This window comes from Argentina silus (assembly GCF_951799395.1).
Source record: "Argentina silus genome assembly, chromosome: 3".
In the NCBI taxonomy this organism is placed as follows: domain Eukaryota; kingdom Metazoa; phylum Chordata; class Actinopteri; order Argentiniformes; family Argentinidae; genus Argentina; species Argentina silus.
This window is the reverse complement of record NC_139657.1, coordinates 21,060,657-21,085,227: the sequence shown is the minus strand read 5'-3', so window position 1 is coordinate 21,085,227 and position 24,571 is coordinate 21,060,657. Positions and strand designations below refer to the sequence as shown.

Below are 24,571 nucleotides of genomic sequence, written 5' to 3'. Positions count from 1 at the left end.
GAGGGGGGGTAATGGTATGATTGGAAGTGTCTTTACCACTGTATTTTTCCTCCAGATGTTGCTAGCTGCTTTTCTGCTGCTCATTCAGTCTTTCTGGAATGTTCTCTGATGCACCCTGACAAGAGCCTGTCAGCTGTCAAAATGGAAACCCTCAATCTAGCAATCAGGCTCACCAGGAACACTGCTGCAGCTCTGTGTCTGCTAGCCTATCCTGCCTGTCTGTCAAGACAAAAACACAGGACATGAAAGAGGCAACTTACTGTACAAGACAAAGATCTCAGCTCCAACTTATAATTTGACCATAAATGGGTTTCTGGGAGCGACAGAAAGCGACACACCTCTTCTGTACTCCACAAACTCTCGTCCTCCATGCTTGTTTGTTTGTTAATGTTGTGAAGTGATGGTGTCAGACAACACTGTGTAGCACAGGGAGAGGGCAAATACATCAACACAAACATAAGTCGCATGGCCACGACTCAGATTTGTATCTGATTTCAAACCACCAATGAATGTGAATTGAAATATCCGATTCAATGTGGTTTTTGCCTGTTCAGACTGTAGAAAAAAAAACTGGTTTTGAATTGGATATGGGAAAAAATCTTCAAGGGTTTTACAGTGTTGTTATAATAAATATGAAATTGTGTGTGTGTGATAAATATCCCTCTACAATAGTATTGAAATTGTTAAAAATCATTAAAAATGATAATGTGTTTTTTATCTTTTAGCTGTAAGGAGTTGTTACCTTTGGAGAGTGTTAACATAACGTATGCATAAACTATATTACCTGTGTTGAGCATATGTGTTAAGTCATCTCTTTCGGCTCCCAACAGATATTAACGAATGCAAGATGGGGAGGAACACCTGTTCCAATGACACCGTCTGTTTCAACCTGGAGGGGGGTTATGACTGTAGATGCCCCCACGGGCACAACTGCACTGGAGACTGTATCCATGACAACAAGGTCAAGCACAACGGGCAGATCTGGGTGCTGGACAACGATAGGTGCTCCGTCTGCTCCTGTCAGGTGAGAAAGGAGAGGATGATGGGTAGAAAATAGTTAGAGCATTCAACAGGTTGATATTAAATTGTATGATTGTATGATTATTTATGAGTTCAGCCATAATTTTGTGGCTATAGATGGGTGGAAAAAGATGGGTGGAAAAACTGAAAACTGAAAAATATATTTTTCTCATGGTTATTATTAGGTTATAATCTTAATCTAGTCACGTATTGTAATGTTTCATCTCACATTTCATCTTGTCTAATGTCTTGTGTCTGGCAATGTCAGAAGGTGATTACAGAGGATTAGTATCGGTATTGAATGATCAAGCAGCAAATTATTCATTTGATTATCAAGGACGAGGGCAGAAATGACTCTAATTGTATGAGTAATTTTAATTGATTTGAGAAATTGCAAACCTGCCTGTCAAAATTAGCAGTAACGGTTGAGCGAACAGAGGAGTAAACGTGTTATTGTTTTTGATGGGAACGGACACAGTATGCCAATAAAGCAATAGTGGAGGAGTTCAGAAAGAACCAAGGTCAACAACTAGCAGAGCTTGAGTTTGGGTTAGAGTGCTCAATGCTGAAGATACAGCATAGGAGAGGGTTGGAGAGGGTGCCTGCTAACATTTAAAGTTGGGAAGTTGCTCTATCGATGGACAGATATACAGTAGAATGACAGATCTGAAATACTTTCAAATACATTGAGCCTGTTGACCCAGATGGACGGGGTTCGCACTTCTGGGACTATTTCATTGGTTCCATTGTGCTCGGCTAAAATCAAGTTACAGCTTATTATGAAAAAAAAAAAGATTTGAACCCGGGTCTGATATAGGCTAGAAATGCTCCTCCTTGTGTGTGCAGACTGGCCAGGTGATGTGCAGGAGGATGGTGTGTGACTGTGACAACCCCACGGCGGACCTGTTCTGCTGTCCTGAGTGTGACCCTCGCCTCAGCAGCCAGTGTCTGCACCAGAGTGGTCTGATGACCTACGGCAGCGGAGACACCTGGGTGGAGAACTGCCAGCAGTGCCAGTGTCTGGTGAGTACCTAATCATACACCACAGCCAAGCAGCCTGGCCTCTACTTCATTCAACCTATTTTGATGGATATACCATAAGGTTAGGGTGAGGCTGAGGGAATTGCCTAGGAGCGGTATGCGTGTTTGTGTGTGTGTGTGTGTGTGTGTGTGTGTGTGTGTGTGTGTGTGTGTATGGAGCCTAAGAGAATAAGTGTTACGAATACTGTACGCATGTAAGCTTGTCCAGACAATGTAACAGAATCACGACGTGTCAAGACTGTTCTCTATTGAATCTACCCTTAAATAAATATGCACTGTTTGCGTTGACTCTCTCCCTGCTGTGTTGACCTTATTCAAGGTTTCCACATCTCCTGCTGTTCAAACAACAGGGAGGATTTTTTTACGAGGATTTCTCACTAAATTTGGCAGGACATCACATCCCTCATCTCCAGATACGCCTTTCAGATGCTCTTCAGCGCCAGCCATATGTTTATTAAATGCAAATGTCACGCCTGGCATTCTCCCGGGCTAGGTTGCTCCTCGTGAGGAGAAAAGCAACACTTAGCAGTGTTTCTGTCACTCTGCTTTTGTATTGGTTCGACCAATAAATTATCTTTAGCGTGGGTCTGTCAACCACCCCTCCGCTTCCCTCCACACACACACACACACACACACACACACACACACACACCACACACCCCTTAGCAGGAGTCGCGTTTCCTTTTCCATCGCTCTTTTCTTCTTCTCCAGATCAAACAGACTGGCGTTGTAGTGTGGAGTGCAGGCACACATCCAACCTCACTCTCTTTGCCTCCACATTAGCATATGAATACAGGGACGCCCACTCTGAGAAGATCCATGGCTAGAGAACCAGCATAATGCTGTTTCCCCCCATTGTTATGCTGTCTTTAAGAATGGCCCTGAAGGTCCTTGGCTGGATTACTTACAGCAGGCCATTACAGGGGTGGAAAATCATTGTGTTGTTGGAGAGGCAGGGAAAACGCAGCCAGCTGAAAATGGGCTTTCTATTGAGTCTTTCTCTGAAGGTATACTCACATACTGTATGCAGACGGACATACACACACACACAAACACACACACACACACACACACACACACACACACACACACACACACACACACACACACACACACACACACACACTCACAACAAGCCACCAGCCAAATGCTATAAGCAGCAGCACTTGAAAGAGCAGAGGAGAATGGTGTGAAGAGAAACGCAGGGGCTCCAGTAGCATGACAGGGACGTGAAATGAACCTTGAATGCTGCTACAGACCCAAAACACAACGGCTCAGCAGGGACCTTACAACCAAGAGACGGACAGGAGAGGGAGAAGCAAGCCATTTTTAAGCACATTTGAATAGCTTTTTAGCTTTCATTAATGTTTGCGATCTTATATCTTATATATATGACTTTTTATCCTTGTTTTGTACAGTAGGTGAACTGTCGTCTCACTAGGTAGCCAATAGGTAGAATTTGCTCTGTTTTTTTTTAAAGCTAAAGGTTTCAGCATGCTTCCATCCAACTCTTCTATCAGAAATCTATTTAAATAATGAATAGCCCATCATAAATTTGTGACAATTAGTCGATTAATTGGCTATTTCGACTTGGCTAAGCAATTTCTTGGTCAGGTACAGCCCTAGTATTCTCTTTGATGTGATGAAACTCAACCACTAAAGCTCATTGTTTTTGTTCACAATTACGTCATTTTGTTTGTTGCACAAGCCCAGCAAACTGGTTTTGGCCAGAAGCACGCGCCAAGCTTTACTATACAATGAAGGTGTAAGCCTAAGGTCTGGAGACTTGAACCATGAAACATGGTCACACACATGCTTACTGGACGTGTTTCCACACGCTGCTGGCTAGCTAAGGCAAAGCTTAGACAAGGCTCCCTAAACCAAATGTCACCAGTTAGATATAATCCTCCTCGAGCATTCTGTAACATACAAGCCTCCTTTATGAAGTGTAATGCATTACATTGGAGTTTAGGTCTTTGAGATGAAATAGGAAAGAATACGGAAATGTGTTTTTGATCTTGAAGGGAAAAATAGACAAAAATAGAAATGGCAGTGTCCTGTTTTTAGAATGTTTCATACCATCTTTCATATCAAGGAGCTACAGTGCCCTCCATAAGTATTGGGAAAAGGAAGCATTTTTTCTTCTTTTGGCTCTATACTCCAACAGTTTGGTGAAACCAATGGTGAAACCAATCTGAATGAAATCTGTACTTTGAAAAGAATACAAAATGTTTATTTTTCCCAATACTTATGGAGGGCATTGTAAATGTAAGGAAATTGAATGTCCAAAAACTGTCTTGGTGAATTGACAGCCATGGTACGTAGTAAATTATGTTAAATTGTATTTTGGGTAAACTATCCCTTTAATCCACATATTGTAGAGACCTGAGGCTACATCCACTCCCTCTGGCTATGAATAAAGAACTCCAGGGGAATCACACTTCAAATGTTTACACACTAAATGAAGGCAGGGAGCATACATTAGCACTGCATGGGCCTGTATTTTATAGCCTGCCTAATTTACTACAACATCACTAAAATGCTGAGCAAGCTGATTTTCAATGGATATTAAATGGAAGACTTGCATCAAGCCGAACTCTGGGGTGTGTGTGTGTGTTTGTGTGTGTGTGTGTGTGTGTGTGTGTGTGTGTGTGTGTGTGTGTGTGTGTGTGTGTGTGTGAGCGTGAGCGTGAGCTGTGTGTGGGTGGGTAGGTGGGTGAGTGCGGTATAAAGCTCAAGGATGAAGATGTTAACAGAAGTAGGTCATGCGGAATCATAGCTTAGCCAGGATCTATAAAGTTGGCCAAAATATATCACCTGTATTCACTGGCTTAGAGACAGCAGGAGAAATCCAATAAGGCTTTCTCTGCTGAAAAGTTCCCAGTGATTAATATCAAACCAAGAATGAGAGCCACAATAAGAACCAAGAATGAGAGCCACAATAAGAACCAAGAATGAGAGCCACAATAAGAACCAAGAATGAGAGCCACAATAAGAACCAAGAATGAGAGCCACAATAAGAACTCAGTGTTTGGAAACCTGCTTGACTGTAGAAGTGTCTGTTATTTACCACACTGCTAGCTTACCCCAAACAAGGGTGCTGACGAATCAGTGACCAGTGTCCCACCCCTAACACATGCAGATGTCTGTTTTACTGTGTAAATGTGGTAAAGAGAAGCATAAACTTGAAATATATGGTAAGATATAGGAACTAATTACACGTTTGTATGGGTAACATTACGTATTATTGTCCCTCAGGTATCTCTTGATTAGTCCCAGTGATATATGACTCTTGTCTGTCTGTCTGTCTGTCTGTCTGTCTGTCTGTCTGTCTGTGTGTCTGTCCCACAGCAGGGGCAGGTAGACTGCTGGCTTCTTTCGTGCCCTCCTGTGGACTGTGAGTTCACGGTGGTGCCCGAGGGTGAGTGTTGCGCCCGCTGCGTCTCCGACCCCTGCCAGGCCGACACCATCCGCAACGACATCACCAAGACGTGCACGGACGAGCACGGCATCGCACGCTTCAGTGGCTCCTCCTGGGTCAAACATGGCACCGAGTGCACCCTCTGCCAGTGCAAGGTAAGGCCATACACACTTGATTACATTATTAAACGGATGCCCCGTTTGACTTATTTTTTCTTAAGAAAAAGATTATTATTCATATGCATAGTTATTCATAATGCATAATTTTCTGATCGAGCCGGCCCAAAGCATGGGCGAAGTAGGCAATCGCATATGGCCTCCAAATTAAATGATTTATTTTAAAATGTATTTCCGCCTGGTATAAGCCACACATTCGGGGCATTTATTGCTTTAGCGCAAGCTGTTGCCGTGACTACAGCCTTTGGCGCGACTGTAGCAGCACAGCAGCTGAAAGGTGAAAGGCGACAGCAGAGCCAGGGAGAAGAGTCAGTTAGGAATCAGAGGGAATTGAGATTTTTATAAAAGGCAAGACCTGATTAACAAAATAAAAACTACAGATTTCATATTTTGTTGCTCAACTAGCTTACAGCTGGGTTATTGCTGTTCAACACAAGGTTGAAGAATGTAATTGTGTTGGAATTCTTGGTGCTAATCATAACCCTTGTATAGTGTACAGTACCTATGGCTCAGCCTTGAAGTAAGTTGACATAATTTCTCAGTATGATATCTATGTGTTGCTTAATGTAACTATGATGTTGAAAGGTAATTCACGGGTGAATTAACATTGTACAGTGGTGGAGCAACCCCATAGAGAAGAAATCTGTAGTTGAAGTCTGATGGTCTTCCTCTCCTCCGTCCTCTCTCTTTCAGAACGGACACACCTGTTGCTCAGTGGACCCCATGTGCCTTTAGTTCCTGAGTGACACCGAAGGCACCTGTACAGTGTTATCCATGTAAAAACAACCTGTGTTTTACCACCCTCCTCCCAAACCTCTTTATACCAAATACAAACATATGTATCATACCAAACAGGTGATGGACTCAAGCCCTCCCTCTGTGTTCAGCCTCACCAATCAGGGTGTCCACTGAGGAACACCCGAATCATCTGCAACATGATGCTGTAAAATGCTATTATTCTGGCATGACTGTACTCGATGTAGAAACATTTTTGCTGATTTGTAAACTCTTTTAACCTTTAACTGATAACCTACAGTAGATAGTGATCGTTAGTGTAAGTTTCATTTGCCACATTATGAGAGTCGTGTCTATATTTTGTGGTCCTCTGTAGCATTTCTTTCCATTTCTCTTTTCTAATTTATAAGGCTTGTTATTGTGTGAGGGTGAAATAAAGTATTTCCATTTACATTAAGTAAAGATTTCATTGTTTCATTTAGTCTTTTTGCTTCTGATCTTACTCATATAAAAAAACTGTGATGTCTCCGTAGCTGTAGTCATAATGAAGTAAAACTCATCCTCCCAGGTCTCCCTGACCCCGACATTTAATCAACACAGATAATGACAAACCTCTTGAGGCTCTGTCTGTGTCACCCATAACTTCCCACTACTTCCTGTGATGTGACTCATGCAAGTAGCAAGGTGAGCGTGAGGTCATGTCAGATGTGTGTGACAGACAGGAGGTGTGTTCAATGACCAGCCTGGGATCTGACTCTAGCTAGCCTATCAGGAGTCATGCTCATCATCACATCACAGCTGACACTTTTCATTGATTATTCATTGAGCTGGTGAGTTTGGCTCTTCAGACCTCCTTGGCTACATGGAAATTGTACAGTACAATAGGCAAGACTAGGATCAACTATCTTACCTACCTTTGTGGACAATAATATAATTCTCTCTCTCTCTTTCTCTTTCAGTAGTTACAGAAACTGTAATCTATTGGGCTACATTTTTAGGATAAGGAAATGGTGTACTAAACTGCTAATACACCCGTAGCACTTAAATTAGATTGAGAGCTCTCATTTGTTCAATACATGTCTAATTGTAGATTGTGCTACAGGAAAGTCACCCTTTGTGTCCCCATTGGTTTGCTTTGCTTCTACTCATTTCAGGGGTTTTCCTGCATCTCAAGAGGTTATATTAATACTTATATGAGAGTACACCCTAATATAATTATCATATAAATTTACAGCATGGGCGAAATGAGTCCTGCCTGCCTGACAATGGCTTTATTTCCCTGCGGAGAAGTCTCTAACCAACTCATTCCCTGGGTCTCCCTGAGAGCTGCTTATATTAACAAACATAGAACGTAACTGATATGATATTGATATTCAGACATTTTTATCTCCCTCTCAGTAGAACATTTTGGGCTACATTTTAACAGTGTAAAAAACAGTCTTAGTGCAAATGCAGGCACTGGCGGGAGCGCTGGCGGTGGGTCTGAAATATTATTGCTATTTTTCAATACAACTGATGGCACATGGCCGGCTCACTGTCATGAACACACCTCCATCCTCCTCCACCCACCTGAGCACAGGCGAGGCAGTGCTCCAGTGCTATGGTAATTTCACCTGTTACCGTCACACAAATTGCCAATACGCCTACGTTTGGTCCATTTTATGCCAGCTGAAAATAGAGCCTTTGCTGTCTCCCATGTCTTTTTTTATTACCTCTCAGGTAAAGGATATTATACTCTGAACTTGTGTCTGGCTGTAGTAAGAGCAAGGACCAGGAGAGGTGCTATCTGGATTGGCTGGTGGCACTTTGGCCAGGCCACCATCTGGCATGCTTTGGTTCAGTGACTCCTAACCCGGTGGTGGCTTTTTGCCAGTGGGCATTGGGAGTAGTGGCCCAGTGGGGCAGAGCAGTTGTCCAGCTGGCTCCTAAATGTCCAATTTTCCATGGTGGGGCTGAACCCACCGTAACAGATGTCTCCACCCACAGGGAATTCACATTTCTGCCTGTCCTATATTCATTATTAATGGACACACACATCACTGTGTTTGGCTGAGGCTGGAGAGCTAAGGTAGTAGAGCATAGCATAGACTGCTACGGTACAAGAAGAGTGTGACATCTCTGTTGACAACTCTCAAGACACCTAAAGGTCAGGTCAATGCCTTGCAGATCAGCTTTTGGCTGTTACTCAAACAGTCATCGGTGGGGGACATGCTGTGCTGTGTAGAATACTACAGTATTTTACTTCTCTCTGTAGGAGACCTGGTTAATATTCTCTGTGTCATCGAGAGTAGAGGTTGGACCCCCTAGTCTTTTAATTATTCCTAGGCAAATTTGTTAATATGTAAATCCAGCAGAGTGCTGACTCGACTATGTGTAGCAAATCCACCAATTATCACTAATGTGTCCAGGAAAATAGGCCTCCACTTAACTGGAAAGGATATGAATTCTGTAAGGGTTCCATTTTGTGGAGGAATGAGTTTTAAAACAGCTGTGATGTGACAGCTCAGTCAACTAGTCATATAGGTCATAGGTCATACAGCACCGCTCGAGGTCCCTTGTCAGGTGCCAGCATTGCCCCAGGCTACTGTATGGTTGTTTTCCACCTCGGCTACATAGCCAATTAGCCATAGATATACTGTACAGTTCCACAGTGTGTGGTTTGATTCCCATCCTCCACAGATTAGCCGATAAAAATTAATAGTCTCACCTCTCTGAAAAAAAGAGCAGTAGACCAAATATAAACCACATAATACTTTTCTTGTCTTGAAGTCGCTCTTCTGCACAAGTGACTAGATGTTCCCTGGGATTTGTTCGAGCCACCCATTTCGGTGCTAAGGCATCAGGGCAAGGGTGTAACTGTTGGAGACATTGGTGGGCTCCAAATTAGCTGGGGGTCAGAGTGTCCTCCCCCAGAAAAATGTGACGTTTGGGCTACCACTGGGTGAAGAACCTTTCAGGGTTAGGTGTAATGGCAGAATCATGGGTTAAGTTTTTGGCATAATTCTTATACATGGTTTATTTGAAAGGGGCTAGACACAGAAGCTGCATGTTATCAATGTGGATATACATAAAGCTGAACTGTACGTACGTTCTGCAGAGCAGCATATTAAAACTATAATGAAATTAATTGATTTGACCATAGACGGACTGAAACAGATTGAACATTTGTTTGCAACAACAGCAGCAAAATTTCACTACAATTCATTACTTTCTTTATCCATTGAAGGATCCATCTCATTTTGGAAGTCGTCAATAGGATGGTTATACAACCTGGGCACAGGTCTCCACCCAAACATTATTGAAACTCCTGTGTTGATGTGTTCCCTCACTTGCAGCACGCTCCCTCCCTTACCCAAAAAATCAATATCTAATTTCTCAGTGCTTCAGCCTAAGACCCTAACATTCTGGCACTGAGAAATATGTTTTCCCCATCCATTGACCTACATTGTACAGAGCCTTGCTGATGGTTTTGCTGCCCAGTTTGCCTTTTAAATCCATTCTATTACAGCTCAGTCTCAAGTACCCTTAGCATTGCCTGTTTCTTTGTAAAAACCAGTTGTTCTTATTGACGTTAACCAATCTGGGGACAGGTCCAAAGTGAGAAGGGTTCTAATTTATGCCTAATATGTCACACACAAGGAGGTGTTGAAGTGTCCTTGTAGTTACTATCATTACCTTTCATGACTTACATATTAATTGGGGCAGCAGCTGCGTGAAGTTGACCTGAGGAGTTGCTTGGCAACCGTGTCACTATCTGCTGTAGAAAGGTGTAAACCAGAACTTTCCACATTAAGGTAACAGATGAATGACCCTATTTTCTCACATAAACTATTGTGTACACAATAGTATGTAGCAAAATGTATTCATTTATTAATAGCATTATATCTGACAGACAATTATTGAGCAAACATGTTAAAAAGAGTTATCCATTCTTTAGAAAAACACACACACAAAATGATGCAAACTATCAGTCAGTTATGCAATACAATACCATGTAGAACAGCAGGGGGAACATTCATTTTCAACCCAAGCACGATACATTACAAACATATCACTAGATCATGAAACATGAAATAAACACACTTGTTTAGCAATTGCCCTGTATAGCAATTTGTTGCCTTGTTGCACAGCCATATCTCCAAAATGAAATAAGTTGAGCTGTAATGATGTATTTGACCTGTAATGTGCAGAGGAGGATTATTGAACCAAGGATCATACATTAGATATGACAAATACATTGACCTCTTCACAGAATTGGTCTCTCTCTCTCTCTCTCTCTCTCTCTCACACACACACACACACACACACACACACACACACACACACACACACACACACACACACACACACACACACACACACACATACACACACACTTATTCTGCACAGATGAGTGACCATTGCAGAAACATTTGTTAGAAAACACTTCAGTGTGGATACAATTGCACACTTAATAAATGTATATAATGTACTACCTCTCTTAACCAAAATAGAAAACTCTCTCTTTTGCTTGTCAGCTGTATTTAGATAGATAGTCACATTTTCTTTGTGTGTGTCCTTCTCAAACCACCAGAATTGCAGTGCAGGTACTGCCTGGGGCTCTGGTTAAGGTGCTGCACTTAGTTTTGGTGTATTTCTCTCCCCCTTTTTGCCAAGGGCAAATTACCTTAATTCCCTAATTTGCATTAAATTGGAGTGTAATGGCCAGATAAGCAATCATGATGTGACTGTTGCTTGTTAACTGATCCAAACTGGCTATGCCTATTATCCTGCCATTGATAACACTTACATCCAGAAAAATTAATCGTTCATCATTGTACAATCCTGTCATTTCCACGACTATGAGGGAAGAAAACACACGAGACAGGGAAAGGGGGAATTACTAAAGAAAACAAATGAATCCAAAAATATGTTGTAAGATCTGAAAAGGGTAAACATTGTCCATTTGAAGTGAACACATTTAAATAAACAAGATAGATACACACACAGACACACTACGACATCTTCAGTTTTTCTGCCTATAATATAGACTGTCATATAACATGTTGCTGTCCTTTTGTGGACATGGGTTATCAAGGCACCTCTTCAGCTGTAATACTGCAGTGTTATAATAAACTAGACATGACCACTGTGTCATGCATCGACTGGAGAAACACTTCTCGCATATATAGGCACAAAAATCGTTCACAATAAGAAAAACACCTTCAATTTACAAAAACGTAAAATCTAACCATAGCACCATATTGACAATAAAGAATTTGCGGTCCAGGAGGTTTACAGAGCAGTTTGTCATGTAGTCGGTGCCAAGTTAGAGACCATTAAAAAGCCTGTCTTACAAAAACGTATAGAAACAAACAAATGCCATCTGGGATATGGGTGTGCTTGGTAAGTCTCCAAAAAGGGCCAGTATCAGTAGCAAAAATGTTTTCCAGAAGAATCCAAAAGGCCAGTTTTGGAATAGCCAACTCAATGAGGATTGTGTTTGATATCTCTTCATACTAGAAAGCTCTGGAGTGGAATGGACAGTCTCCTCCCCTACCAGACAGTAGTAGTGTCAGTAGTAGTAATGTTTCCCCTCAGGGTCATAAGGTCAGGGTGACGGTTTGCTGACATCAAAGGAGACCGCCGGCTCCTCTGGCACCGCGCTGTCGATAACAATGCTGGGTTGCGTCTCCTGCGTCTCCGTGGACACGGGCGAGGTGTTGGAGTTGGTGGACGACGTGGTGCCGAAGTGCGGCATGTCCACCGACAGCAGCATGGGTGTGCCAGTGCGCTTCAGCGTCTCACTCATGGAGATGTGCACCTCCTCCGGCGTCACGCCCATCTCCTTGCTGTACTCAGAGGGCGACTTCCTCTTGATTCTCTCATAGATCTTGTCTTGGCTCTCCGGGAAGGTCTCGCTCTCCTGGAAGCGCCCCAGCAGCCAGATGAAGAAGCCAAAGAGGACGAAGGCGGCCAGGCTGGGAATGAAGGCCAGGCACTTGACGTCCAGGCTGGCACCCACGTAGCGGCTGTGCAGGAACATGTCCCGGTGAACGTAGGACCGGTTGGTTGCTGGGTCCATGTTGTTGGAGCGCCACCTGTAGGTCAGTGTGCTGCGGTTGAAGTCGCTCAACGTGTCAGGGTACTCCACGGTGAAGATCTTCTCACCGGGCCCCACGTACTGGCCGTACTCGTAGGGCTTGTAGAAGATCTGGTTCTTCCACATGTTCAAGTCCAGGATCAGAACCAGGAAGATGATCCCGTAGTTGAACCATTTACCTGCAGGGAAGAGAAAGAACTCAGAGGACCTCTTTTACCAGGGAGATAATCTCTTACATCCATAAACAATTAGACAGACAGACAGACAGACAGACATAGATTATAATCTATCTAAATTAAATTAGCTTAAATCTTCTAGTCACATTCTTTTGTAATATGGTACATGCGTTAAGGCATATGAAAATCGATTTGCAGACACTAGGTCCTACACTGAACCTTCAAATTAGTTTGACTGACAGCAATATCTCCAGGTTTGCTGATATGATGGCAAATAGCTCCCTGGGTAGTGTATATGTGACATGATTACCTTTCCTTAAGACATGACATTAATAAGCTTTTAGTTAAACCAATCACGTTCTGTAAATCCATTTCCATAATGGTAAATGGAGGAGCAATGCATTAAGGTTAACAAGCTAGCGCGAGTCATTGAGTGTTTGAACAGTTTAACATTCAGCACGGGAACATTACTTCTTCTCTCCCCCCTTGATGGTTGTCACTGGGTGCATGCTGTGGAACAGCATAAAAACCTGGATGATGGTTTAAAATGGGAAATGTACTCATGTTTATCCACACTGCAACGTTTTGATGCGTCTCTCGCAGTGGCTCGCTACGATGCTATAGACTCCCTCATGTCACAACAGGTACATCAGTATTCATAGAAGAATGTTAGCATGGCAAACAACCATCAAAACCTCCCCATCAGAGGAAGTCAGATGGAGTGAGAAAATATCAAACAAAAGTCGTTTTTAGCACCCATTGAAATCAATCGGACTGAGGTGTTTTGAGTGTAAGAGTCATGCTGTACAGTACATACCTGTTATGTGGATGTGGTACTCCTCCTTGAAGATGCTCTTACAGACAGGAAGTTTGACCTTCACCTGTGTGGTGGACATCCCAGGTAAGTTCATATCCAGGTCACCCATGAAGTGAGGGAACTCCCAGTCCTGAAGAAAAACAAACCCTGATTCAAATACTGTATGAAATAAATAAATATGATTGTGATTGTGATTCTGATTGATGGTGACAGCTTAAGCAATAGTAATAGCACATATCATGTTTGACCGAGCATAAAATCCAATCCTAGATGAGACCCTCAACAATTTCAAATATGCTCAAAAGCTTCACCAGTTGAATTTCAGAATTTTGTAGGATAAAAAAATATTAGCTAGGAATTCAATGGACTTTTCCACTGATTGGCTAGCATCCACTGAGGATAAAAGTCGAACTGGGAGCTGTACAGTCTGTGCTTACAGGGTTGTGGACTGTGCTTCTGTGCATTGGGGTTTCCTAATGTCAAAACACATCAGGAACCACTCAATACAGACATCTATAAGCTGCCCTTGGTGCCTCCTTAGCCTTTTCTTTGGAAACATCAATACAACCTCAACAACATGTGTAAGATCCAGGAACATCGTCTAAAATGACAAAAAAGACAATTGCTTGGTACATGATGTGTATCGGAATGAGAGAGACATAACTAACTTATTCGACAAAACAAACACACTCAGATGTTTCGATCTTTTCAGAGTAGCTCAGTTTTCTCTCACTTGCACAGTGCAGTTATGTGGCTAAAGAACAGCCATTTTCACGATTTTATCTATTAGTCAATATATTCTCACGTTAGTGTGTTTGAACTATCCATATTGATATTCATACAACGGCTGATGAAGAAAGGGATTTTCCCCCTTGATATTAATTAAGCCTTCCATATACTCCAACTGCACTTAGCTGCCTAAACGGTGGGACTAATAAGCATGGCATTTAAGCCGTGTGCCCCCCTGAAATGAAATAACGAGTCTCTAGGACATATAGTAAACAGTGGACACACACACACACACACACACACACACACACACACACACACACACACACACACACACACACACACATTCAATGCTGTGGCACTCAATCTAGATCATAATGGAATTCTTGTGGAAGAAAGAGTGTATCAAAAACACAACTAAAAACTGCCACTAATCAAACAGCTGGGGGGAAAACCCAACCAGGTCAGTAATTGGGGCGGTTAATTGGTTTGAGAACAAAACACCAGTCTTTTCTCATGGATGTGAGAGATAAACTCACACACAACAAGCACCACTGAAGGTGAATGAAGCCATTTGGATAATGGTAGCGGTGGAGGAGTTTTTATTGACTGGGCTAGAGTGTATGTATGGACAGCCAGCTGCAGACGCATCGGAGCACTAACGGCGGGGAATAATTGAAATCATAAATAACAGTGGTAAACGTGCTTGCTATACACAGGGGCAGAACATGAGAGGAGGATCTCCTAAACAAAGCCATTGAAGGAGTGTGAGGTACAGTACAGCCTAGCTGAAGCAGGAGTGATTGTTGGGTATTCGGATCAGGCCAGGGAGTCAAATTGGGATGTCACAATATGACTAGCACTCATGTCGGATGATGTCTGGCAGTAGGTAGAGAGTTGGAGCTGACAGGAGGCTGAATAAGCTGATCTCTATGCATCAGCCTTGTTCTGACAAGGGACCCCATTGAAAAAGGTATGCCTATGCAAAAACAGGCAGGGCAGTGATATAGAAATTAAATCAAATGTATGACTGAAACTTATCATATTATAAATTATTGTAAAACATCTTAATTGAGTAATGCGACCCTAAGGAAATGCTACCATACTGTTGAAAATAATTGTACTAATCATTTTCATACTACTGTAGAGCTACCTTGAAAGAATGATTGTGTCATAGCCACAACCTCTAAGGTCCTCTGTAGAGTTTAAGTATTTTGCTGCTGTGCATTCATGCATGTGCAGCTACTTTGTAATTAGGAGGATCATTCATAATGTAGACACATACATTCAAAGGGGATACTAAGTACTAAATATAAGGGAATAGTATGCCCTTTAATAAGCAATAACCAAGCTGATGAAGTATGTTCATTAAACATTTGGAGAAGCCCATATTGATTTAGGCTCACATTCAAACCAAACAGTCTGCATTTGGCTCAGAGCTAGCTACAGCATTGGGTTGATAGCATTCTCTCCTTGAAACACAGTTCTGCATTTCTTTTGCCCAGACACATACATTTGCATATTCATGAGCCACTGACACACACTTTATTGATGTACACTGTCCTGCGAGATGGAGGACATCGGGTAAGAAAGGGAGAAAAAAACCTCAACTCTTCTGAGTCATCATTAAAAGAGGCCTGGGTTCAGAGAGGAGAGGCAACGGGGGGGGGGGGGGTAACTTAGTCCATGGCTGAAGCCAAGCTGGCTGGCTTGGGACATGGGGGAAGGGGGGGGAGGGAGGATGAGTCGGCGGGTCGAGGAGATGTAAAGCACTAAGCAGCAGCACTGGGATCTGTAGTCTGTACTCATGCAGCCTCTGAGTGATCAAAGCCCAGTGCCGCAGTGCCCCTGTGACTGAGGGAGGGAGGCAGGGGAGGAGGAGAGCAGCACAGCTCGTTTTAATTGGCCATGGGGGAGAAGCCTACCTGCATGACAATGAGCAGGTCAAAGACCAGGATGAAGGAAGCCAGGAAGGCCCTGGAGACCTCGTCGCTAGGCAGGAAGCCCCTGTTGAGGTTGTCCCAGCTGATCCAGTCTGTGCTGATGACCAGCACCACCACTGACGTCAGGCAGAATAGCACTGTCCTGGAGGGGGATAGGAAGGAGAGAAGCCACAGTTTCCTGTTAGGAATACCTACTTTGAGCCTCCCACAAATTCTCTAACAGGAAGTCATATGTAAATGGGAACATACTGTACATGTAAATGGAAATATTTATGGAAATATCTGTCATATGTAATTTGATGTTACTCGCATTATTAAGGTTGGGTTTATGAGTATTTTGCTCTTCCACAGAACAGTAAGTGTATTACAATGTCATTCAGTGATTATTAGCCTCTTGTGTGTGTTTTGCATCCCATACCGCTTGACTGTGTTGCAGATAGTGAGCACCTAGTCACATCCTATTTCAAAATATTACGAGACAATTTGCTTTTTAAAATTCATAAGTGGATTCTTTTCTCTCCAGAAGACTGCACTTTTGGCATTGTCACTTTGTGACTTGCTAAGACTCTTGGTGTAATATTGTCGAAATCTATTTCTCAACACATTCATCAATCATACTTTGGTCACAATATTTCAGATGATGGCTTGTCAGATGTGAAATTGATTGTGACAGTCAGACCTGGGGCATCCATCAATAAGACAAAGGGCATCAGAAACGCCTCAAAGGCTCGTTCTACATCCTGCATTCTAATGGATGAGCAATCAATTCTACAGGGAAACTTAGTAATGAGTTGGAGAGAGTTTCTACGAAGTTTGAACATCAACAAATTGCCCATCTATATACAATGCTTCAACAGCGTCCACTTTCTCCCATCAGCTCAAATTCCTTTCCTAGAAGAGAAACAAAAAATGAAATGACCTGAAATGATCAGTAACCACTAGATGGACATCAACGTGTCATTCCCTGACTGACAGGAGAGAAGCGCTTTCATGTTGACTTGACAGAATGAATGCCATTGGGACTAGAGAGGTTGACCATGTCGATTTCTACCAGGTCTGAGGGAACCATGCTGTGCTGTCTAGAAATGCCCGGGTCAACCATGGTGCTGCGGTAGTGATCAGGTTGTGGTCTCTGAGACGTGAGGTAAAGGCATGGGTATGGTTGGCCTGATGACCTCACCGTGTCCATTGATTTTTCCCTCCTGGTTGCCTAATTAAAGGTGGTGACATTGAGTGGAGGAAGATTAACAGGACTATTGACTCTGTGTAACCCCATGAGCAGCATGGGTAATGGGTAGGGTACACACAACAAAGGGGCCAGGGGCTTTGAATACATTAATAACTATAGGGTGACTCAAAAACTTGCGCTTCCATAAATACGCACACACACGCGCACACACACACACACATACGCACTCACACACACGCACGCACGCACGCACGAGTATAGGAGACTGGAGTATAGGAGAAAGAAACACAGGAGTAACATACCAGAAGAGGACAATCCTGTGGTTGCCTTGTTTCCAGAACCTTCTGGCAGCTTTCCCCCAGTCTGGGTAGTGTTGATCTTGGAGCATCATATCAGTCACCTGGGAGAGGGACAGGTAACCACATGATACCTGAGACAAGCTAAATAACAAGCTTTGAGTTGACCTTAGATATCACTGATATTATTACATATCACTGCACTGCACAAGCACTTCACACACTCCCAAAAGAGATGGCATATTAGTGGAAATTGTATACATCAACAAACAGCATACAAATAAAATACAAATATTAATTTGCAATGATAGGACTGCGCTTGGTTCATGCCATTCTAAATACAGTTTCAAAATAAATGGTTTGAACATGCAATTCTTGTTATATCTCTATGATACAGGGCAATGAAATCAATACATTTCAACAACTTTATACATCATGTATTCATATCTGGGATTCAAAGCTAAACATCATTGAAAGTTATTAAGCAGCGTACATTTCTTTGACTGGCACATACTTCTATTTGAGGGGATTTTAATGCACAGCAATGCAAATACAGACTCTCTGAAAGGACACATCACATCATCGAGGCAAGGGCAATCTGTCAATAGGCCACATCTCCTTCAGGCAGATAGATACCGTGTGAAGGATTTGGTTCAGGAAATCAGTGAAATCTTTCTGGCATGAGCAGTGTTGCAAAAACAGCCATTTCACTCATCTTCCCATGACACATCTGACATTTCTGCCCTGTTGAGGAGACACAGAGGTCGTCTTGAAAGTGCCTCTTTGAATTAATTGAATGTAAAACACCCAGCGAGTTATGTCTGGATTCAGCACTTTGGCTTTCCTGTCCTAGCTCGACCTCTTACTTTCTCTCATTCTCTCTCTCCTCTTTCTTTCTCTGCATCTCACTTTCTCTTCTCCTGCTCTCCTCATCTTCCCTCTCTCTCTTTCTCTCTCCCCCCCCCCCCCCCCTCTCTCCCTCTCTCTGCAGTGTGTACTGTAGAATACTAATGCAAGGGGGCTCTGAGGATGCCTTGTCAAGTTGTCTCCCTCCCGTGCGTATGGGTGGTGTCAAACTCCTCTCCCAGCACAGGCAGCCCTCTCCCAGCGGAGCTCCCTCCTCTCTTCATGTTGACAAATAAACAGGGATGGGCCGACGAGGAGGAAGGGGAAGAAGTGAGCGGCGAGCCGCTGGCAGGTTTCTCCTCTACTCCACTGCTCCACCCCTCGCTGTGATATCCATGTTTCCTCTCTGACCTCTCCATGTCTCCCCTCCGCTTCTGTTACTTTCTAGCCAGAGTTCTGTGATTGAGCTGGATCGTCTCCCAGCTCAGGGGATTAATTGAAATTCTGTTTATGAATTTGAATACTGCGATGTAACATCTACATGAACTTTCCATTTGACTCACTTGAAATAGAATTGACCGAATTGAAATTCAAACCTGCAACCGCATGGAGACACTCAACTTGAGGGGGTTATGTGAAGGACCTTGTGAGTGGTTATGTGAAGACCCCTGTGAGGATACAGAGTAGTAATACTAGCAGGTGGTTGTTCTCTCACCATCCAGGCAGTCACAAAGTCCCCCATCCAGGTCCCCACTGCAGCAATCTTCATGAAGCTCTCGTTCCTGATACCCATGTACTCTGTCACCATGTGAGGCCTGCAGAGAGAGAGAAAGGAAGAGAAGAGAGAGAGAGAGAGAGAGAGAGAGAGAGAGAGAGAGAGAGAGAGAAAGGAAGAGAAAGAGAGAGAGAGAGAGAGAGAGAGAGAGAGAGAGAGAGAGAGAGAGAGAGAGAAAGGAAGAGAAAGAGAGAGAGATAGAGAGAGAGAGAGAGATAGAGAGAGAGAGAGAGAGAGAGAGAGAGAGAGAGAGAGAGAGAGAAGGAAGAGAAAGAGAGAGAGAGAGAGAGAGAGAGAGAGAGAGAGAGAGAGAGAGAGAGAGAGAGAGAGGTAGAAGGAAAGAGGAAATAGGGGGGAGATAAACAGGGGAGAAAAAGAAAACAGTCACCGCTGCAAAGTGTCATGATGCTAACTGTCAGGTTCAATCAATATCAAACTGCTTGTGTGAAAACAGTGTACAATGACTCTACCTGCGCAGGGACTTCAGGGTTGTAAGCAATTTACACTGCGGCGCTGTCGCGAAATGTATTCAACAACAATTTCATTTGGTCCTCATCTATCTCCTTAATGTTTGGGAATTATCTGTCTGTTTCACAAATTTGTCCCAATGTCTCGGTGAATAAATCAGCATTATCCAAAGCATGAGACGTCTCCATCGGTTGCCCTGAGATAACAAAAAAAACGTTTAGCGACACCGTAGCCTCGCTTAGCAATGAAAGGAATAGCTTCAGGATGAATGGCATCAGGAATAGCAACACCATTACTGATACATGAGGCATGGTGTGCACTATGCAGTAGTCGTTGATATGGAGAAAATTCTAGTTATTACTGGTCTCCTTCTCCTCTAGTAGGTGGAGACTGTTTTTTTTTTTTTTTTTTTCCAGTGGTCCTCCAGTCAGCCTCCATCCTCTCTAGGTAATAGCACTGAGAGAAACTGGGTCAGTCGCCTCCCAGATGTGACGACCACTTACTATGTGACTAAGACTACTGTGTGTAAAGGCTAATAGACATGCCTGGAAAAGTAACAGCCACATATATGAATATGCATCTCGTTACTTGCTTTTGGTATGAGCTCTGGTGAAAGCGTAGGCCATAGCTAGCTATATCTGTTGGAAATGAAAATACATCGATCAACAATCTCTTTATAACCAGGAGAGGATGATCCAATTATCCTATTAGAGAGTGTTTAATAGGCATTTATCTTCAATTAACGCTACTTTCTCATCCCTTTTCTTACCCATTAACTCCAGCCGCAGAATATCACAGCATAATGAATACTTGGAGGCAGTCCATTATAATCTGGCAAACTGTTGACCCCAAACGGCACCTGTTTTCTTTAATCTGTGTATTCTACAGTCATGAAAGCGGCAGATTGTTAAAAATACACTGAGGCAACTGCATTAAGGGCGCCATATAAATCATACACTATCAATATTGCATTCATTAGGGGCTTATCGTTATTTATGATGGGGTAGACATGGAGGGAATCGGACCTCTAAAATATGAAAAAGGACCCTCCACTAAGAAAAATATTTTTTTCCATAGCCCTACCCGAACATTTAAATGCGTCCCATGCGGTGGCTTTTGGGAATACAGAGAGAGCAAACGGAGCGTAACGGGAGCATACAGGAGGGAATTCTGAAGAATTGAATTATACACACATTTTATAAATTACAAATTGCATGACCCTCCCCTCGACTATATATATATATATAAAAAAACATAGAACCCTCCCCCCAAATGAAATTGAAAACGCACAACCCTCCCCCAAATCCCTCAATGTACCGCCCATCATAAATAATGGTCAGTCCATTAGGCAGCGGTGACAGGGATTCATTAATGAAAACGAGAGGGGAATGGTGACTTATCACCTCACCTCGTGCACAAATAAAAACCCCTTGATTAGAATGGGGATTTATCTCTGCATTAAGTCAGCTAGATGCTCAGTGGCTTGGCGTCTGTCCAGTTGCCAAGGAGATCCCACCGGGAGTCGTTTACTCCTGCAAAATTATAATCGATACTTCTGGAAATGCTTTCTGGCCTTGTGCGCGCAGCTTTAAATCTACTACCATGCTAGCTGGGATCAAAGCAAACACTCCTTGTGATATCTAATTGGGCGAATGTTGAGGTTTTTGTCCTTCTTCTGTTGAGCACCTCAGAGTTTGGGGACTTCTCTGTGCGTGATTAGAGGCAGCGCTTTCTGACTTATTCATGCCCACTGAAAATTTAATGGCCTGCAAACCGGGTGACCTAATGAGAGGGTTCATGATGGTGGAACATCAGTACAGGAGCACCATGAATAATCAGACCCAAAATGGCTCCTGTGGGTCCAGCAGCCAGTAATGCCGGCTCTGTTCTGCCCTATAATTGGTGTTTGGAAGCACGTTGAGAGCGTGTCCTCCAGTCTACAAATACCAGTCCTCCTCCAGTCCATACGGAAGCATGCATGTTTTCATACTTGCGGCATATGATTGAATTGTGAATTTGTGGAGTATGGCAGGTGTACAACCTATAATGTCTCAGGGGGCTCTCAGTCTGTAGGCTTAAACATGAGCATGGCAACGTCCACTGTCACCTTCCCAGTTAGATTCCCAGTTTTTCCACTCACTACAGTACATTACAGCACATTTACAGTACACAACATTGAGGAGTTGTTGTTACTGAGAAACATAAACCTGTCATGATGGGGCCCTCTTACATATCACTTAAATGATCCCCTAAGGCGAGTTCAGATCTCTCTACCTCAATCTCAATCCATCACACCCTTTTCTAGTGAGCGCAGTATCAGCCCACGTATTGTGTTAAACTGACTTCAGATTGAGCCCTTTAGCCTGTTCTCACAACACTTGCTCATACAGTGGGAGAGTGGGAGTGAATAACCATCGGGCACTTTCCAGGCCACCACAGTATCGGCCTACTGTATCAGTTTTCCATTAAAACAGTCCTAAATTAAGTCTCCAAGTCTAAGCACCTTATCAATCCACTTAGCCGTTTTTACTGTCACAAGCAATAAAACACAAACACATAAAAACCAACATGTTAAGCATAAAATATGATTGCCCATGGGAACATTACAATCTTTCAAATGGTGAATCAAAGATTTTGCTGGAGTCCCTCAAGGGGAGATTGGTTCTGCATTGTGTATGGTATTTAGAAATGTCGAGACAACTTTTATGAATCATATTTTATGGTAAATTGGCGTCAAAGCAGTGAATAGAATTTATGCTACAGTGCTTTCAAAACGGTGCTTACAAAACAATTATTTTTCAAATGCTATCAAAGACATGAATGCCTGATGAGAAACATAATGAAGTGGAGAGATTTAACAGAACACAGACACAGACAGACACGCAAAATGTTTTACGCTTCTTCCTATTTGCAATTCCCAGTGGACTTCCACAGTTGTCAAGGTTACTGCATTTGCTGTTGACAGTAGCTGGCTTTCTCTCTGCATGAGGATGACCTGTAAAAGGGGCTGGGCCAACTCCCTCCCACTGTGGCCCCACCCCCTGTCCCAGATAACAGCAGGAAAAGGTGAGCTGGTGATGCAGAGGTAACGACTGACCTGTCTGTGGTACCAGACACGCTCTCTCGCTACTTCACTCTTCTCTTCAAAATCTAGAGAGAATAAGACTAGACAGTACTAGACCAGAGTGTGTGTGTGTGTGTGTGTGTGTGTGAGAGAGAGAGAGTGCGTAGACATGTGCATGCACGCATGCGTGTGCAAGTGAGAGAGAGAGAGAGAGAGAGAGAGAGAGAGAGAGAGAGAGAGAGAGAGAAAGACAGACAGGAAGGGATGGAGAGAAAGAGTTATGGCAAGAATATGTGTTTTTTATTGATCACAGCTAACAAGAGCAGGTCCCAGTTCACACACGCCCAGGTCTCTGAACACTCCTGATGGTGGGTCTGTTTGCTCTGTCACCACCGGCAGGGAATCCCATCTCTCACTGCGTTCAACAGGGGAGGACCTAAATAAATCAACATGCCATTTATTCTGCCTCTCAAATTTGCTAGTCTATGGCATTACCCCAGCTCAGAGAGAGAGAGAGAGAGAGAGAGAGAGAGAGAGAGAGAGAGAGAGAGAGAGAGAGAGACAGACAGACAGACAGACAGACAGACAGACAGACAGACAGACAGACAGACAGACAGACAGACAGACAGAATCATGGTAAACAGAGACAATGTTCTTATGTGTGCTACAATCCAGCTCAGAGGGTGGCGGCAGTCATCTGCCTCGCCTCTCCCCAAATCACCCCCCCCCCCCCTTCCCCCTCCCTCCTTTCCTGTACCGGGGTGAGGACAAAAGAAGCACGCAACCACCCTTCTCCTCCCGCCCTGTGCAGTGGTGGTGGTGTCAAGCGCATGTCCCAGCAGACCCCCCCCCCCCCAATTCCTCCCTCCTCACAGAAGGTTCCCCCGCACACACCCCCCATCTCTAAATTAGGCATGATTAATGTGCGCGCCACGCATTGGGCTGTCTTAATTAAATAACACCGTCTAATTAGGGGCTGATTTCTGCCGGTAATGGTGCCGTAAGATGTCAGAATAGGATTTTGCAGCGGCGTGACAGAGCACCGGTGAAGGGCGTCAAACTCCCTGGGCGGTCACACTCCCCTGGCTTCACACAAACAGCCCCCTAATCTGACAGTTACATTAAAATGCAAATGGCCAGATGTGAGAGCTGGTAACAAGTGTGGATTATTGCGTGGTGGAAGCCACAGTGGAGGGCTTTTCCTGCTGTTCCATACACTGGGGTAAGCTACTGTTTGATGGCAGTTGACCCTGCGTTATCTGTTTTAATATTGGCGTATGTCACGGCCATATGTTTGATCAATGTCCTTTGTCTGGCCAGATATTGGTGTTATAGTTAAAAAGCAATGACACTGCTGGATACACTTTCTTCAACTAAATGATGAATAAATATTGTGCATGTGAAAAATTACACTGCTTGCTCTATTAACCATGATCATTTACACAATTTAAGACTTGATATTGAATATTGAATAATGTTTTGATATAATTGAATGAATGAATAATGAATATATATTTTAGGCCTATTGTCATTTAATCAGGCCCACTGCAGTCTGAAAGGTCAGAGAAAATGAGACCATATCAATGAGCGAGGGGCATGGACAGCATATGGCAGCAGGTCAAGGAGACAGCAGGGAGAGAGAAAACCAGCCCCCAACACACAGGCTTCATACACACACAGACACAGGCACACTGGCCCAGACACACAGCCGGACCTCTTCAGAGGGGTGAGAGATGGGAACAATATGTGGTGTGTGTGTGGGGGGCCGGCCAGAAGAAGAACCTCTCCAGCAG

General features: G+C 43.4%; 2 protein-coding genes across 3 annotated transcripts in view; one reads left to right on the top strand and one right to left on the bottom strand.

Moving 5' to 3' along the window:
• Positions 1-6,815, top strand: part of nell2a (neural EGFL like 2a) — a 52,271-nt gene extending 45,456 nt beyond the window's left edge. The window contains exons 17-20 of the mRNA XM_083665760.1: positions 831-1,024; positions 1,867-2,043; positions 5,413-5,637; positions 6,352-6,815. Coding sequence (XP_083521886.1) covers positions 831-1,024; positions 1,867-2,043; positions 5,413-5,637; positions 6,352-6,393 — 638 coding nt within the window. The 3' untranslated portion in view covers positions 6,394-6,815. The remainder of the gene's footprint in view (positions 1-830; positions 1,025-1,866; positions 2,044-5,412; positions 5,638-6,351) is intronic.
• A 3,449-nt stretch (positions 6,816-10,264) lies between these two features.
• Positions 10,265-24,571, bottom strand: part of tmem117 (transmembrane protein 117) — a 29,590-nt gene continuing 15,283 nt past the window's right edge. For both annotated transcript variants that reach the window (XM_083665586.1, XM_083665587.1), the window contains 5 exons: positions 19,187-19,286; positions 17,632-17,729; positions 16,123-16,282; positions 13,469-13,598; positions 10,265-12,654 (listed from right to left, as the gene is read on the bottom strand). In XM_083665586.1, the coding sequence (XP_083521712.1) occupies positions 11,984-12,654; positions 13,469-13,598; positions 16,123-16,282; positions 17,632-17,729; positions 19,187-19,286 (1,159 nt within the window). In that variant the 3' untranslated portion in view covers positions 10,265-11,983. The remainder of the gene's footprint in view (positions 12,655-13,468; positions 13,599-16,122; positions 16,283-17,631; positions 17,730-19,186; positions 19,287-24,571) is intronic.